This window comes from Paecilomyces variotii (assembly GCF_004022145.1).
Source record: "Paecilomyces variotii strain CBS 101075 chromosome Unknown C8Q69scaffold_15, whole genome shotgun sequence".
Lineage (NCBI taxonomy): Eukaryota > Fungi > Ascomycota > Eurotiomycetes > Eurotiales > Thermoascaceae > Paecilomyces > Paecilomyces variotii.
This window is the reverse complement of record NW_021167154.1, coordinates 198,761-215,376: the sequence shown is the minus strand read 5'-3', so window position 1 is coordinate 215,376 and position 16,616 is coordinate 198,761. Positions and strand designations below refer to the sequence as shown.

Here is a 16,616-nt window from a genome sequence, read left to right as displayed (position 1 = left end):
ACTCGTCGATCATACAGATATTCAGTGCGGTGGTTTCTTTGGGGAAATTCGCAGCGCAGCTAGGGCGCTTATGGGATTCAGATCGTGCGAACGCAAGGTCAGAGCACCAGTCTGTGTGAGCGATCGTATGCATGCCCTAAACTAACGAGCCCGTGACCAAGAAGAGGTTTTATAAATGATTTCGGATGTAAGAGTTGAATCCCCTGACGAACAAAAACGCCTCTCCCGCTCATGGCTGACGATATACGGAGTATTCCGCTGCACAGCGGATCCAAAGAGGCTCCCTGCACATTGAACATTCACCCATCTCAATTGGCGACGCACCCCTGATCCTGGAGAGGGCTTAAAGTGCAGATCTTATGCACAGAGCTTTTCTCAACTAATCGGGATACGCCCTGATCCAACGTCTTCCTTCGCGCTAGACCAGGCTTTCCGATGTCATCCTATGCATAAACTAATCCCGCGACATGGCCGGATTCAGCCTTTTCTGATCCGTAAACAGTAGGAGGCGCGCTGTCACAGGGTCTCAGAGCCTTGCCCGCACGTAGAATCTTCGGCTATGTCAGGGACTGTCAGGAACTGCCAGGAACGTGTTCTGTGACAGACCACGAGTCAAGCAAATTGCCAAGCGACGGGTTTCCGCGGAGAGTTTGTACTGCACGTTGACCGGCCTATTTAGCCTATGGATAGTTCTTCATACCCCATGTCTTATCTGTGTATTATTGGGCATTCATCTCGCTATAGAATCGCTGCATGTCCATTTTAACTTTTGACTTTAATACCGGGGTTCATTTTTCGCCGGCAGTTCGTGATATCCAGGGGCTGTAAACGGCCCCCTTGGCCATGCGCGAACTATATACTGTCTGTCTTTAATTCATTAACCGTCTAGAGCCCTGGGGTATATCGAGTGCCCTTTTTGAGTCTCTTTAGTCCCACGGCCAGGACGCCAACAGACAAGACAAGACGAAGACAAAATGGCTGCTCTTCAACTTATCCAAGATACGACTACGCCGGTCGAGAGTCGAGACCGGGCGCCCGACCGATCTGTCAACACCATCAATACCGCTGCACAATCGTTATGTATTATATTTATGACTATCTTTTGGGGTCTGCGAGTATACGCCAGGACGCATGTGTTCAATGGGTTCAATAAAGAGGACAGTATGTTTTCTCATCACCCTTCTATACATGATTAACTGCTGAGTGGGATAGTGATGTGCACTGGTGCATATGTAAGAGCACCGAACGTTATTTGCGTGGATACAGTGGCTTATAGATATATAGGTTCTTGGTGTCTGCTATTCTGTCATCGCTCTGATCAGTAGGTGTTGCTCTTATGTCGAACTCGGTAGCGTCTAACTGACAATTATCTTCAGTGGGCCATTTCGGAGGAGGAATGCATATCGAAGATGTCCCCAAGGAACACATTATACCGTTTGAAAAGGTGAGAAGTTATTTCTGCATATTCCAGGGCGCGCGACTGACTGGTGTCCTGTATAGACAGTCTATGTGACAATGGTCATGTATGGTCCTATGGCGTTCCTCACAAAGACCTCTCTACTATTGATCATGACGAGAGTATTCAGCCCTTACAAGAAGACGGTCATATTCATTTACATTATCCTGGGAATTATGCTGGCATACTATATCCCCGCTGTCATCGTCAAGATCCGCATCTGTTCCCCTATCTCTTACTTCTGGACAAAAAGCGGGCACGGTACTTGCCTGGACGAGAGTGCCATTATTCTGGCAGACGCGGTCGTTAGTGTCGTCAGTGATTTGGTCATCCTTACACTTCCTCTGCCCTTGACTCTGTCGCTGCAGATGCCGTTCAGGAAGAAGATGAGAGTCATGGCAATTCTCGGAGCGGGTGGCCTGGCTTGTGCATCCAGTATCATTCGTTTGATTTTTATTGTCGACTTCGCCAGCTCTCCGGATGGAACGTATCAGTTCATGCGGATCAACATGTTTGGGTAAGCAATCCAACAATCATACAAGATGGATCCTGCTGACTTCCACACTTTCAGCAATGCTGAGATCAGTATCGGAGTTATCTGTGCCTGTCTTCCCGCTCTTTCTGCTCTCATTACTACATACTCTCGCGAATACTCTAGTGGGAAAGGAACCCATACTTCCGGTCACGAAATGAGTCGGATGAAGAATTCCAGGAGCGACGGGACCAAAGGCAGCAAGCACAGAATGAGTATACTGGACGCTGGTTCAGACCAAGATATACTCATTACGAACGCCCAGGGGGAGCCGAAGATCGAGACCTCAATCCAAGGTGATTCGGAACGCCAGACGGCACAGTATAATTCTATGAATGGTATCGGAATTATGAGAACAGTTGATGTGCAGACAACCGTCGTCACTACCAAACAGTAATCCGGACTTTTCCGATGTTCTAGCACTTGACTGCTCTATGTCCGTGCCGGTCGTCTATGCAAAAAGCATGTCTATCCTGACTTATTACGCAGCCTTTTACTTTTTTCTTTGTTGATACCCTTCTTATCTTGCTCACATATGGTCGCAAGTATCTTTCCTAAATCGGAGGTCGCCTTATTATTGGCCCTTCAGAAATGAATCTTCTCACCTGGCAATGTTAATCTTAATCTTTTGGTTGACTTTCTCACATCTATGCCGAGCTATCTGAGACAGCTTCAGTTTCAATAGCTTACATTCGTTGGATAAATACGGGTCCGTGAATATGAGAAGTATGCCCAAAACAGCCGTGTCATTTCAGAAAGGATCGGGTGTTACGAGTCCTTATATTCTACTTTCATTACTTTTTCTTGTCACTTTCCTGCGCAAATGCCAGGAAACGAAATATGTATGTATATGGTCACGTATGTTCAGATATGTATGGAGTATTTGGAAATTGCTTTCGCGGGTCGTGTAACCACTAGTTAGATATCATACCCGAGTTTCAATGAAGGCTTCGAAGGTTACGGTACGTAGGCCTAGGAGAACAGTCTCCCCTGCTTAAGACATCCATGCTGCTTCAGCATGCGACTGAAAATTGAGATGCGATCACGCAATCCTCTGAAGAAACTGTTTCGATTGAAGGAAGCCCGTACCGTCATATTTTGCCTTCCAAGATAATACTATCTTTTTACGACGGACATGGAAAGAATTTTCTTCTGTGGGCCGAGGCTTTTGAGTTGGACAGAAGTTAAATGCCGGATACGAGATACTCTTTCCACTAGGGTTGGTAAATCCCACGCTGCGGCGGATCAGCGACCAGCTAATTAATTGCCTATTTCCCCTTTTGCGCAATCTTCGGACGATCCATATTACAACCCGTCGGGTGCTGTGCCTGGCCCATCTGTTAATGATGAGAAAACTTCGAACTCCAGATGCTTGATACGAGCGAGGCAGGCACTTGATGCATCAGAAGACGTAGATAGCGGCCAGATAGAGTATATCCAAACGATGCTTCAGGGATCAAGTTGTCGACAGCATTCGGCCTGTTCTCGGTCCATATCGGTCATTAAGTAAGTATGAGTTAGTCGCCTCTTGGCATGACCATCAGTTTCTGAGCATGTTACTTCAGCTAGATAGGTTACATCCAGCTTTTTCAAACTGTTCCAGATTGCTGTCTTGCAGGGCATCAGACTGCCTGACGGGCCTCGAGTTCATGCCGTTTGCGCGTCTCACCAGCTAGATACTTCCATGTGCACGCTCGAGTCCAAGAGATCTTATCCCCTCTCTCCCAAAGAAGTCGTGCAGGGATTGTGTTAAACAAGTCAAGCGCGCCCTTCGCTCAGTTCTTGGACTTGGAGGAACTGCCGAAGGATCAGTGGGCCAGTGGCCCGTCCTCCCCCGGCTCCCCGTTACTTACGGAGTACTTTAGGTACTTAAGCATGGGACCCGGACCGAAATGCGGCCCGTCTCTCTACTTACTCCATAGCTCATACTCTAGTTCAACGTTGTGCAAGAGTAGTGTGCCTGCGCCGCATTACGGACAAGGCCTATGAGACTAGGAAGTGGGACTGCCCAGATGAGAGCCTTGCAGTGCTAGTTTCAAAACTACACAAGAATCGCCATGCGGAATCACGGACGAACCGACAACCACAGCGATGGTAAGCTGTACTGCTGGGATTCCACCAAGATTACGGAGATCGACTGGAGTCCGGTTGACAGCTAATAGCAACGTGCAAAGTCAAACTTCTGGAGACTCGGAATCTGCCATTTGCTTCCCCGCCGTGACAGGTCAAAAGTTTAATATTATTACTCAGTGGAGAAGCTTTATTATTCTCGCTGCGATCCCACAGTGAGTTTTACTTCGGACGTCTCTGGTTTGCGGCGTTGCATGATCCTTCATCATAAGCTTTCACCATATGCTTCATGAGGTTGGCGTCCCCGCGAGTTAATACGATACTCTCCTGTTTTCGTGACACTGCGTGTTCAGCCTCGTGTACTCCGTAGACACCATGATATCAGGGAGCCTTATGTGGGAGCACCACGTAGGCTCATGGTTGGATCGTCGTTACAGCGTATGCCGAGTTATTGATATGGATTAACACAACACACCGTACTTACCTCGGCAGGCAATGCAATAGGTGCTCGCATAGGGATCGGTCGCCTCGCTGCTCAGAAAATTCTGCCAGATCATCCAGGAGAAGATGTGATGGCTCGAAGCTGCGAAAGGAAAATATTTGCGATTATGAACAGGGTTTAAGTAGCTATAGCTATTATGATACTTACTCTGTCTATTTGGAGTAGTTAAGCAGTTGTCCTCGACTGTGTAAGCTCTGGACCTCGGATAGCCGCTGTCATCGGAGATGTTGCGAGCAACCCCTCTTTCTGAGCTCATCACATAGCAGATTCGTAGTTCTCAACTCAATATACAACGTTTCGATTTTCCTAGTATTGAATATAATATTTGCGTAGTCAACATGGCTGCTCAACCCGGTTCTCGCCTCCAGGGCAAAATCGCCATTGTCACTGGTAAGTACATACATACATAGAGTACTAACTACCCACAATGCTCTCTTACCTCATTCCTCTCCGAGCCTCGTATGAAGTACATTGAAGCACATGGAGCAAACCTAAGTGAACTGCTAAACACAACTTTTCCGTCGATATGCTAAACAATTTTAATCTCTGTAGGTGGAGGTTCAGGTTTTGGTGCTGCCATCGCCCGTCGATTCGGCAACGAAGGCGCCAAGGTTATCCTCACAGATATCAACGCCGCAAATGGAGAGAAAGTTGCATCAGAGAATTCGCAAAATCTCATTTTTCAAAAGCAGGATGTGACAAAGGTAGATGACTGGAATGCCGTTGTCAATCTGGCTATTGAGAAGTTTGGGCGCGTGGATATTCTGGTGAATAATGCAGGGACGACATATAAGAATAAGGTGAGTTTGATGATTTAAGAAGGATCAGGATGGTCCTGAGAAACTACGCGGGAAATAGAAGAATAACATGACGGCTGCCATCAACTGGACTCAACTATTTTATTTCCCCTTCTCGCACTTTGAAGCTGACGGCGAGGATAGCCCACATTGGAAGTGACGGAAGAAGAATGGGAGCGTGTCTTCCAAGTTAATGTCAAGAGCATTTTCCATGCTGTAAAGACCGTCATCCCCCGCTTTATCGAGCAAGGCAATGGTGGCTCAGTGATCAATATCTCTTCTACGGGAGCTTCCCGTCCTCGACCTGGGCTCGTCTGGTATAACGCCACCAAGGGTGCTGTTTCCAACGTAAGTAATAGCGTTCCAGTATCCAACCTTCACTGAATATGAATCATGACGGTTGACCAATTTAATTTTTGCAGGCAACGAAAGGTCTCGCTGCCGAATATGGCCCGCACAACATTCGCGTCAACTCCGTCTGTCCCCTTCTCTCTGGCACAGGGCTCTTCGAGATGTTCACCGGTGTGCCGGATACCCCGGAGAACAGAAAGAACTTCGTCGCACAGGTGCCTCTGGGTCGTCTAACGGACCCGAATGATATTGCCAATACGGTTTTGTTTCTGGCGAGCGATGAAGGACAGTTCATCAATGGTACCGAAGTCGTCGTCGACGGAGGAAAGTGTATATAAATAGTTTGGATGGTTTTCATGGCAATGCGTAATTCCTTGGGATAATGAGTCAAATGACGAAATGAGATCGATAACCATGTTTCAACGACATGGAGTATTAGCTTCAAGCGGCCAATGTCATCTCAACCTCTCCCTTAATAGCCATTGAGCTACGCACGGCTAATATAGGAGATCTGTGCCACTCTTCTACATTAGAGCACAGATAAGATATCATATAAAGGAATACGTAGAAATATTGAGCTGCTGAAATATTGATCATATTCTCTAGTGAAAACTCTCTAGCTGTTGTTATCTCACTGTGTGCGCCTCTGACCCCAGTCCAGAAAACGTATGAGACTTTCCGCCAATCCTCATGCAAGAGTTCCGTGAACAGGGAGGATTAGATAAATAGCCCATCAATATTTCTGAAGCTCCGTGGTATTGAGAGTCTCTTCGTAAGGCTCGGGCTGTCTGGCGCTTGGATTCTCTAGCAAGCTCAGGCTATTTATCCCCATGGGTGGAGCTCGCCGAGGAAAAGGCATGAGCGAACTTCACCAGGAAATCATTGGCTGCAGGATAACTGATGAGTCCCGAAGGAATCGTTGTTATTAAGTGGTGGCGGGAATAACCCCCATGGATACCTTCCCCGTTTGCTCGCTCAAAATATGATTCGAAGCCAAGCGCAAGTCTGCCTATAACTCTAGTAATGGTTAGATCATCTCAGAGTCTCCCGACCTAAAGACTCGAGGCCCCTTTTTGCTCATATATTTTGTAGGCGCTGCCCAGAATGGTTTCCTTTCTTCATCGTTTAATATTCCAATCCTATCGGTCGTCTCTTGCTGCCATATACGGCGGATAATCTGCACAACGAATAGTGGAAGTATACGTATCTTGCTCGTGGCAACAATTTCGTTTTGAAGACTAGATGCCTGTTCTGGAACTCTAATCATATAAACTCTATCCAGGGATGGATAGGCTTGTTGATTTCTTCCAGTTTGTATTCACGGGAACGTTTTTGACCCAGCCGAAGGGGCCCGTTAAGCCGTCGATATGACAGGAGGATTCCGCGCTTCGAGGGCCGAGTAAAGATTTCCATGAGATTCTTCGAGATCTATTAGCCTGGAATTCTTTATCACTGAAAGGAATGCTATCATACTTAGATCTCCATTCTCTCTCTGTCCTTCATTTCAGAGCCTTAAAGCCAATTCTCATTGTTTATCCTCTGCTCAGTAATATAACATATGTAGTCATAGTGGAAGAGAGATAAGAAGAAGAAGAAGCGTGGGACTGGCTTCTTTAACTAATTCTTTCACTCACTGTCCATAGAAAGAAAGTGCGACTTTACTATTGAGCGGAAGAAGAAATCAAAAAGTCAAAAAGAAGAGGAAGAGAGGGAGCAAGTGAAGAGAAGCTGAGCACAGGAGTCCATACCGTAGTTCAAGAGACATACTCATTCATTAGGTAGCTCTTGTGTTCTAGGTTGATTGGCCCGCGACATCGCAGCTTGCCATTTACTTCCTGGCCACCATTTATAATGTCCATTGGCGAGGACGCCGGCCTCTGCCCATGCTTCTAGGAGCAATTTCTGTTGTCTCTTAGTGCAGCTATAAAGATACGGGCTAATTGCTCCGTTTATCATAGCGGTGGGGAAAGACGGGGCGTGGAATGAGGATCGAGGTCAAGGCGATCCCGATGGATCCTATGACTATAACAATTATTATGAGTATTGTTATGCTGTCTATTCCCTTAATTATTCCGATCGACTTACCTCTGCCAAATTCATGCCTGGCCCTACTCGATGGATAGCACTAATAATGCGGAGTTGACTGTGGCTTCATGTTCGACCTCCCCTTTCTCATCGGGATAGTTACCCAGGGGGTTAGCTGGGTCATCACGACAACCTTTAGCCCCAGATTTAAAGGAAAACGAGTATAAGCACCACCGCGAGTGCCCATTCTTGCAAATCGGGAGGTCCATACCGATGTATAGAGTTAACGAATATTTGTGCATAGTAATTGATACGAAAGATCGCAGCTTGGGATGATGAAGATGATGCTATTCCTCTCTATGGAGGGGAAGGGCTAATATACTGGGCTAAGTACACGTGATGTCATGTCCCAGCCTGCCCCAGGCCGTACCTGCTAGTTCCGTAACGGTAATATAGTAATAGAGATGCATAAGATTTTGCTGTCGACGTTAAACTGAAATTGAAAAGATCTGCAGAACCCAAACTTTGTCGTCGTATGCGGAGCACGCGGCGAGTGATGCAGCAGGAGATGTCGAGAGCCCGGAGGAGAGAAAGAAGGAGGAAGTTAGGAAGGAGTCGAAGACGCATTGAAATAGGCACACCCTCAGGAAAACAATTAGCATAGATCTAATCTCGTGAAGATCTCAGCGTGTATATCGCCAGTAAACAAAGTGTGCCTTCCACTCGTCGTCTTGGGCAGAGAAGTGTATTCTCTGTTCGTCAACCAATGATTAGATTTTTTTTCTAACCATCTCAAAAATCCTCGCAGCAAGACCCATGTCGGTGAGATGGTTATAAATCCTATGATGGACTGCATTATAGCCGAGACCACACTTCTCCCGCATGCCCTCCCCATGCTGCGATTTATAGACGAAGTGCGAGTTGCTTTTCCAGTACCGCAACCAGTTATGTCTGTTAAGTTGAGGTGAACATTCTTATTGACGTTGGGCTGTACCAGCATAATCATCTGGTCGACATACGAGACTTGATGAGTGAGTCTGATGAGCGAGTCCGATGAGTGAGTCGACATATTTCTCTCTTCGTACTCATTGTATCTTCCATGTAACCATGTATAAATATCGACATGACTCTAATAAGTGTGACATAAGACCTGCTCAATCCATAATATCTGACGATGTGTACACTCTCCTCATAGTAATGGGTCTGCTAGGATTGTATATAATGAAAGTGCGTCTCTTCCGGGATCAAGAAATGGAGTAGTCATGTATATCATAAGAGGAGAAGACAGGAGCTCTTCGAAGGAGATGCAAGATGGCATTATATGCCTGCTGTTATCAATCTTCTCTTTCACTGCTGGATATTCATTGCTTCATTTGTGGGAATACCAGATTCCGCATCATTGATGTTTGAATAAAAACTAGATATTCACAGAGATTCCTAGGTTGGGGGTCTGCACTGCAACTTCGATGCTAGTTTTACTTTGTAGAAAGATACGATTCAGTTAATGCGGCTAGCTTCCATAAGTTCTGATTACCAGCTCCCTTGCAACATGCTGTGGATGAAGTGTAAGAATACTCAAAAGACTTCCTCACGCAGACACCATGCTCTGAAAGGTAACAAAGCCAAACAGTTCATACGATGGTCAAATTCCTAGATACTCCATACCCATTATACCCCACGCCCCGCAAATTCCACTGTGAATGTTTTTGTTGCGTATTCCCTCCTGCATCAGTGGCTCTGCTTAGAATCTGTTTTCCACGCCCTTTTTCAATACGGATTGATGCTTTCCAGAGCACCCAGGACCACTTATTCACATGCTTGCTTTGGATCTCGGCTTCACTCCATGATTTGCCATCATCTGTCGAAACTTCTACACGTGTGACGGGTCCTTGATCGCCTCGCGGAACAGCGTAGCCTCTGACTTCAATAGTTCCGGATGGAGAAAGACTGACAGTCTCATTGTCATCTGGAACAGCGATGACAGAGTTGATAGGCATATCAGTCATGGGCGGGACTTTGTTCCAATATTTCTCTGCGATTTTCGAATCAACTACCTCAGGAGGGAGGATCTTGTAGTCGTGCTGTTCGTAGAAGTTTGACGATTCCTCCTGCTGTACAGTAATTCGGTCGAGCCATTTGACCCATCGGGCACCTGCAACACCTGGAATGACGACTCGAACGGGATAACCATGCTTTGGAGATAGTGGTTTATCGTTCATCTATCCCAACCCAGTCAAACGTATGTACCAAACGGTAGCAGAAGAAAATAGCAACTGCAAACAACAGCTGAGCAGCATCTAGAACGTAAAAACTCACCTCCAGGGCCAAAATAACCTCCGCATCTAAACTCAGACATGTATCCAGGTCAATACTGCCGCCAAACCAATCGTCATTCTGGCATTGGACCGCATAGCACGAAAACGCAACATGCAAACCGCTCTTCGCTCCTTTTGCAGGCTTTACTATGCTTCTCACGCCAGCAGCGTTCAGTATATCTCTCAGACGCGGACCTTTCCATTTGCAATTCATCACTGCAGCGTCCATCCAATCGATTCCTTCGACTTCCTTCAGGAGAGTCCGCATAGTGTGACGTCGGTTTCCGGCACATTGTAAAGCGCAAATGACCTCATGCTGGGGATATTTGGTCCGGAGGTCGTCCATAGAGAGTGAAAGGGGGCGCGATACGATCCCATCAACTACAACGCGGTGTTTCTCCCCTGCAAGATGCGGAATAGGGCCATGGTTGCGATCGTAAGCGGCGTCTTCGGGAGTAATGAAGCTGCATGAGGTATGGTCAATTTGGCGTAACTTCTGGATCAAATTGGTACAAAGCACATATACCTCGATATGAGTTTCTTCACAGGAGGCTCCTTGTTCAGCGGCTTGTCCACCGAATACTCTATTTTCTGACGTCGATACTCCTGCATCGATCACGGTGAGCTCATACGGTACAGTTAAAGTATTTCTAAGAAGAAAAAAGACGGTGATGAACTTACAGTGGTAGTAGCAGTAGCCATCTTGTTCAAGAACTGTAAGTTTAGTCAGAAAACGTACTGTACCAATCTGGCCCGGGAGCGCAATGGTTCAAGATGCTAGCAAACAGTGTTATGTATAGCATACATACTTTCGGAGGCCAAATACGTCACAGGGGCTGAGTGGCGGATCGATGATCGTTATCGATAAGATCAGATCGGATTGATTCCCTTCCACGGTGGATCAGTCCCACTATATGGTATATTGGAGATCTAGAAGCATCGCACGACTCTCATGGCCGACGACAGCTTACTCTATATACTCTGGAGATCCTGGTTAAGGTCTGAGCTCAATCACGACTGCGGTCGGGGCCACTGCATCGCCGCTTCCTCATACTTTCCTAGAAAATGCTCTCGTATCCAGTGAAACGTGGCACAGCATGGAAGGATACGGATTTCATCGGGATGCAACATATTTGATGGTATGCAGCGGTGGCTTCACGGTGCATCTGGATGCAAGTGGCAGTGGCCAATAAACGAAACACGAGGCTTTCCTGCAGGTGCCCAAGGCAGCTTGGGCCTATCGACAAGAATTTATAACTATTCCTAAGGTAACAATGGCTAATGCAGTTCAGGTTTCTAAATGTTTCTCTGGCTGGATGTATCAAGAAAGAGGGAGGGGTTGAACTAGTCGAGATGCAAAGCCCGTAAGTAATACTAAGTACACTCTTGCTTTCCAATCCCAAGACACTACTATTGCGCCACTCAGTCGAGATCCGCATGAAAGGTATCTATCAAGTCTAATTGAGAAGCTCTAATCTATATCATTCGTTGCCGTCTGAATTTCATTCCACGGTGAATAAACAGGCATATTTGCAGGAGATAAGGCACAAGTGACGTTAGGGAGATGCTACCGGAGACCAGAGAAACAGATTCAATGTCAAAATCGATACATTATCAAACTATCGAATCAAATGAACCCAGAAGTCGGTTGTAAATGAATATTCTTCTCGTACAGGGAAGAGACGTAGTTTATCTTCGAATCACAACATAATAATGTACAGCAAAGAAGGCCGGTAAGCCATCAATGTCAAGTGAGTAGGGAGTCCTCATCCACGTACTAATACCCGAAGACGCCACACGGCGCTGGAAACAGGTGCTAGGACTCCTGAAACTGAAGTCTTTCTCTATCGCCGGACCAGTAGCAGAAGGCGGCGCGATGTAATGCAACCCAATGCCAGAGTGGCAACGATGCACTCTATCAGCAAGAAAAGGCCGAACCTGATTACCGTCCAAAGATGGTCCCAAATTGAAAACCATAACTCCAGCAATGCGTCCCGAGTTTTATCGCGACTGAACACCGAAACGCCATCCCAATAGCATGCCCTCAATCATGACGGCTGATTATCGATCTCATCAAGACCTCTAGAGGCGTAACACACAATGTCACAGCCTTAACGTGATTGTCTTTGCGAAAATAGTCTCGTCCAAATTTAGTCAGATGGCATCCTCATGTACGCATCGATCGCTGCACTGAAGGCCGCAAAACCGACGCATCCTGCCGCTGCGGCCTGGGGACCCGCCTTCGCACCAAGGATACCGCCAGTGATGCATCCCGCAGCAACACCGTTGGCGAGATCGTTCTTCGCACGTAGTCCTTCAATACAGCATTCGGTACCAGAGAACAAAGCACCAACAATACCGAAATTCTTCGCGGAGGACCATGAGCGCTTGCCCATGTCCTTGAAACCCTGGCGCACCTGTTCGCGCCAAGGGAGGTCGGCAATTGCACGGCCCTGGGGAGTGAAGGATGAATCGTAGGACATCTGCGATTTAGAGATATTCCGTCAGTACCAAAGCCAGGCTGGCAGTGAAGATTAAGGAACTTACGCTAGCCATGAACAAGCCAAAAGCACCACCGAGCGCAAATCCCATTCCTCCTGAAATGATCGTCTTCACTGGACATGATTCCATTGCGGATTGCATCTATATGAATCAGTTAAACTGCCCTTTGGAGAATAACAGACCGTTGAACCAATTGGCAAGATAGCTGTTCTTCATAACCGCGCACACCAACTCGACAGCGGTTAACCACTCAAACACACGGAAGATAAAGACTAACCGCCTTGACCATTGCTTGTTCCTGTTCGGTCATTCCTTGAGTAGCACCTCCGCCTGGGGCGCCCCCGATGGGCGGTGTCATTCCCGGAAAGCTCATCGCGGATTGTTTGTTTCCAGGCGATCTAGCAGCTGGGTCCTTGATGGATATGTCGTGCGATGCGATGCCCACAGTATGCTATAACCACAGCTAGGCTAATGTGACTTCGAATAGAGCAAAGCTCAAGGTATAGCCTGCTGCGTGACGATCCAACAAAGACTGAAAACAGGTAGAATGGACACTGAACACCAGCTGCGGGCAAATCGCGGAGATGGCCATGCGGCAAAATTATTTTTACGGCCGACGGGAGATGCAGATTGTGCAATTTACCACGTGATATGCCGTGCGATATAGTCTACATTCGCCCCTAATCACTAGGATGACAATGTATTCAACAAGGCTCAGTATAGTCGAAAATGGAGAAGTATAAAAAGGGAAATCTTTTAGATAATGCCACAAAAGCCGGTTCATCAAATGTACACGGAGAATGTAAATACACCATAGTCCAAGAAATATCCACCCTCAAGAAGCGAGGTCTCAAAAAAGAATACAAGGTCCATATTGGCAACCTCCAGAGAGAAAAGAAAGCAGGATATTTTAAACGGTCGAGATTTCGTGCACATCTTCATTCATGCTGCGTCGGTCCGCTCGACATTGGTCGCTAGCCTTGTTTGAGCATGCTCTGTCCGGGAGCCGCATGGGAGTCGTTGGTCATTGCGCATATAACGTGTTGAAAGGGAGAAAAAGAACCATACGAAAAGAGAATCGTAATCGGGAAGAGAGCCGCTGCTCAGCAGCTAATCACTCTTGCTCCCTTTACTCGAGAGCGAAGAGTCCCGCTTGCTGTGGCGCCGCTCCGGGGAAGAAGAAAGGCTGCGTTCCCATTCAGCCATCAGGCTTGATGCCGTCCGGGTGAGTTTAGAGGTGTTCAGCTTGGCCAAAGCCGGCCACGGGATGCTTTCTGATATACTCGGGTTTGGCACTGAGTCGGGATGGATGGGGTTCCAATCAGCCACGCTGTGATGATCAGCTATCAAGTACGTCCAAGCATAATCCGACTCTGGGATTGGATTGAAAGAATGCAACACTTACCTGGCGTTGGTTCTGGGACTGCTGGCCTGAGTGATAGGAGACTGATCTCTCTTCGAGAGAATCGTAGAACTGCTGGAGGTGGGCGTATGCGTCTTCTTTGACTGCGGCGAATCCCACGCCTCCCAACTGTCTTCAACGTCTTGGGAGTTCGAGTCTCTTCGTTCGTTCTGTGCGATTGGGGTATTTTCTGCCAGTCTGCTGCTGCTTGCGGACGTCTGCCCCGGTGTATCAATGCCGAATTCACTCCAAAACGACACTCCAATGTCGGCCGGCTTAGTGTCTTTACCAGATTTAGTCACGTCCCTCGCTTTATCCTTCGACGCAGACGACGATGACCTCGATACGCCACTCGTAGACCTCTCTCCGCTCCTGGGGGTGATACTCCTTTCGGTGCGTCTGGTTGTCGATATCCCTCTGGATTCCGTTGCGCTGATACCCTCTTCTCCCACAGTAGCCTGCCTAATATCCTCCAAGAACGTCCAGAGACCTTCTCTGAGATCGGACGCCATCTGCTTGCCGGTTCGCACCAGTGCATCGCGTGACGATGGGGGTATCGATCTCCGCCATTGATGCAAGGACTCTTCTATCGGTTTCCAGTCGTCCAAGTCCTTTCTAGACTCATGGTTACGGTCCATGGACGGCAAAGTAGCTGACCGCGGTGACCTGGAAGCGCGGATATTATCGTTCTTAGCATCCCCTGCATCTCGTGTCTGCCGGAAACTTCCGTTCAGATCCGGGGACAGCAGTGAGAGTGTGCGCGTATGTCTGGAACCATGGAAGACACGTCTTCCGTTGGCAGAGATGGACGTCCCTCCGTCACCAGAAGCACGGATGCTTTCTCGCAGTGCGAGATCGCGGCTGAGCCTCTTTGATGCAACCGATGCCACCGATGGCGAGTCGAGACTGGCGATGCTCTGAGTATCGATGCTGGGTGACTGGTCACCAGCAGCAGACGTATCAGACTTCAACGGCTTCAGTACCTCCGCCTGAAGGCTGGCCTGTGTCCGCTTCCTCGACCTCTCCGTCAACGCCCACTGTTTCTTCAGAGTTGCCAAGTCGTTCTCAGCACGCTGGAGCTCCTCCCGGAGCTCGAGCACCCTGCGCTCTTGCGACGCGATCGCGGTCAGGAAATCGTATCCATCAGTCGAGTCATCGATCAGAGTCGGTGCTGCTGCGAGAGAAGGCGACGAATAGGCTGAGGACTGTGATGCCGGCGTCATGACAGCTGGGAAAGGCGAGTTCTGGTCGGACCGCAGAGTAGGAGTCGGGGGAACATTGATAGGGAAGTTCAAGGTCATGCGCTTGGCATGTCGAGCAGCACCGTTGGGACGAGCGGGGAGAGACGACCGTTTGGAAGCGCGCATCTCATCTGGAGATGGAGGCGAGGCCATCGTCTGGGTCGACTCCGCAGCATTCTTGTCGATAACCGTTTCCGGCGATTCCTCCATGATAAGGCGGCGACTGTGAATACAAACAGACTGTATCTACTCTTATAGGAGGCGTTTGCAGTGCGATCGAGGGACAACAGCCACCATCCTTGCAGGTCAGAAGAACACGTCGACAGCCAGGATAAAGAAGAGCAAGTCAGAAAACGAGGAGAGACGCAGCAAAGGATTAATAACAGAGCGATGCATCGTCTGGAAAAAGAATCATTCACTGGGCCGTTCTTCTAGACTGCGGACGAGCCGCGGTGGGCCTCGCGAAGCCGCTCATCCTTTCCGTCCGGAGAGAACAACGCCTCGTTTCAGGGGCTCCAGACGACTCGTCATGCTCCGTGATGAGCGCCGTTGGTTTCGAGAACTTCACGCTTGAGCCACGGTACCTCCTGCAATGTTTCCTGTCAACGCTGCTCAGCATCGTTGTTCGATCTGGGCCATGTGGCTGTGAGGCGGAAGAAACCGAGCGGTTGGACGAATCTCCGCAGTCTGCCATCCACGGAGGACCCCATAGTTATGGTATATCTAGATCCTGTCTCCTTTGCCTGACAGAAGTCTTTTATGCGTAGACTGTCCGCTGCATCAAAATGCGGTCAGTCCAGTCCTCCATAGAATGCGTGGACGCCCGTTATTTTGTATCCACCGCCTCGTGAAGCCCTGCCCCTAACACTAATCTAGACCGTGAGAGACCTTAGCGCCGCTAAGAGAAATGAGACGGGGGCATCTACAGAGCTGTAATTTAATCTCAGTTGTTATTATTATTATGGCACATCTGACCTTTGAACTCCTTGGACTCCTTGGAGCATTTGTTGGACCCGCTGTCTCCTATACATTATTTTGCTTCTAGTCTCTTCATTATCACACAGGATGCACTGACGAATCAATCCATCTTACAACTATCAACAGCGACAAGAGGCCTATAAATAAGCTTCAAAAGAAAATACTATCTACCTTCAAAGATCAAAAGTGAAGCTGGAGCAAAAACAAAATGAGGCATCATCATCATATGGGAACAAAGATGTCAACAGGGGCATCATCCAGATAAGTCCCTGGGGAAATGGTACAATGGGCATAATACATCAGGGACCAAACTCAGCAAAGAAATCCCTCTTATCGTACAGGCAATGCAAAGCCCAGCAGACAAAAAGTTACAAACGCCCTGCAGATCAGCAAGCAACCCATGATGCATAGGCAGATATAAGTCACGGGGTATGGGCGTCGTCAA

At 48.0% G+C, this 16,616-nt stretch overlaps 5 protein-coding genes across 5 annotated transcripts; 2 read left to right on the top strand and 3 right to left on the bottom strand.

The window, feature by feature from the left end:
• The first annotated feature begins 524 nt into the window (after positions 1-524).
• Positions 525-2,546, top strand: C8Q69DRAFT_112101 (integral membrane protein). Its single transcript, XM_028625123.1, has 6 exons — positions 525-1,161; positions 1,213-1,232; positions 1,285-1,321; positions 1,377-1,444; positions 1,501-1,973; positions 2,028-2,546. Exons 1-6 carry the CDS (start codon positions 975-977, stop codon positions 2,383-2,385), a joined length of 1,143 nt encoding a protein of 380 aa, XP_028481581.1. The 5' UTR covers positions 525-974; the 3' UTR covers positions 2,386-2,546.
• A 2,550-nt stretch (positions 2,547-5,096) lies between these two features.
• On the top strand, positions 5,097-6,046 carry C8Q69DRAFT_408606 (hypothetical protein; the record flags this gene model as incomplete). The annotated part of the gene is made up of 3 exons (XM_028628206.1): positions 5,097-5,360; positions 5,502-5,705; positions 5,780-6,046. Coding segments are annotated over 3 exons (735 nt in total), but the record flags the coding sequence as incomplete, so codon positions are not given.
• Positions 6,047-9,074: 3,028 nt separating this feature from the next.
• On the bottom strand, positions 9,075-10,984 carry C8Q69DRAFT_480697 (sulfite oxidase, molybdopterin-binding component). Its single transcript, XM_028631542.1, has 5 exons — positions 10,858-10,984; positions 10,730-10,762; positions 10,575-10,654; positions 10,050-10,512; positions 9,075-9,952 (listed from the first exon to the last, which is right to left on the bottom strand). Exons 2-5 carry the CDS (start codon positions 10,748-10,750, stop codon positions 9,365-9,367), a joined length of 1,152 nt encoding a protein of 383 aa, XP_028481579.1. The 5' UTR covers positions 10,751-10,762; positions 10,858-10,984; the 3' UTR covers positions 9,075-9,364.
• Positions 10,985-12,111: 1,127 nt separating this feature from the next.
• C8Q69DRAFT_111677 (putative mitochondrial import inner membrane translocase subunit) lies at positions 12,112-13,040 on the bottom strand. Its single transcript, XM_028625119.1, has 3 exons — positions 12,828-13,040; positions 12,596-12,691; positions 12,112-12,531 (listed from the first exon to the last, which is right to left on the bottom strand). The coding sequence occupies exons 1-3, from the start codon at positions 12,921-12,923 to the stop codon at positions 12,199-12,201; spliced, it is 525 nt and encodes a 174-aa protein (XP_028481578.1). The 5' UTR covers positions 12,924-13,040; the 3' UTR covers positions 12,112-12,198.
• Positions 13,041-13,497: 457 nt separating this feature from the next.
• C8Q69DRAFT_111882 (hypothetical protein) lies at positions 13,498-15,505 on the bottom strand. The gene is made up of 2 exons (XM_028625120.1): positions 13,956-15,505; positions 13,498-13,880 (listed from the first exon to the last, which is right to left on the bottom strand). Exons 1-2 carry the CDS (start codon positions 15,401-15,403, stop codon positions 13,661-13,663), a joined length of 1,668 nt encoding a protein of 555 aa, XP_028481577.1. The 5' UTR covers positions 15,404-15,505; the 3' UTR covers positions 13,498-13,660.
• Between the last annotated feature and the right edge of the window lie 1,111 nt (positions 15,506-16,616).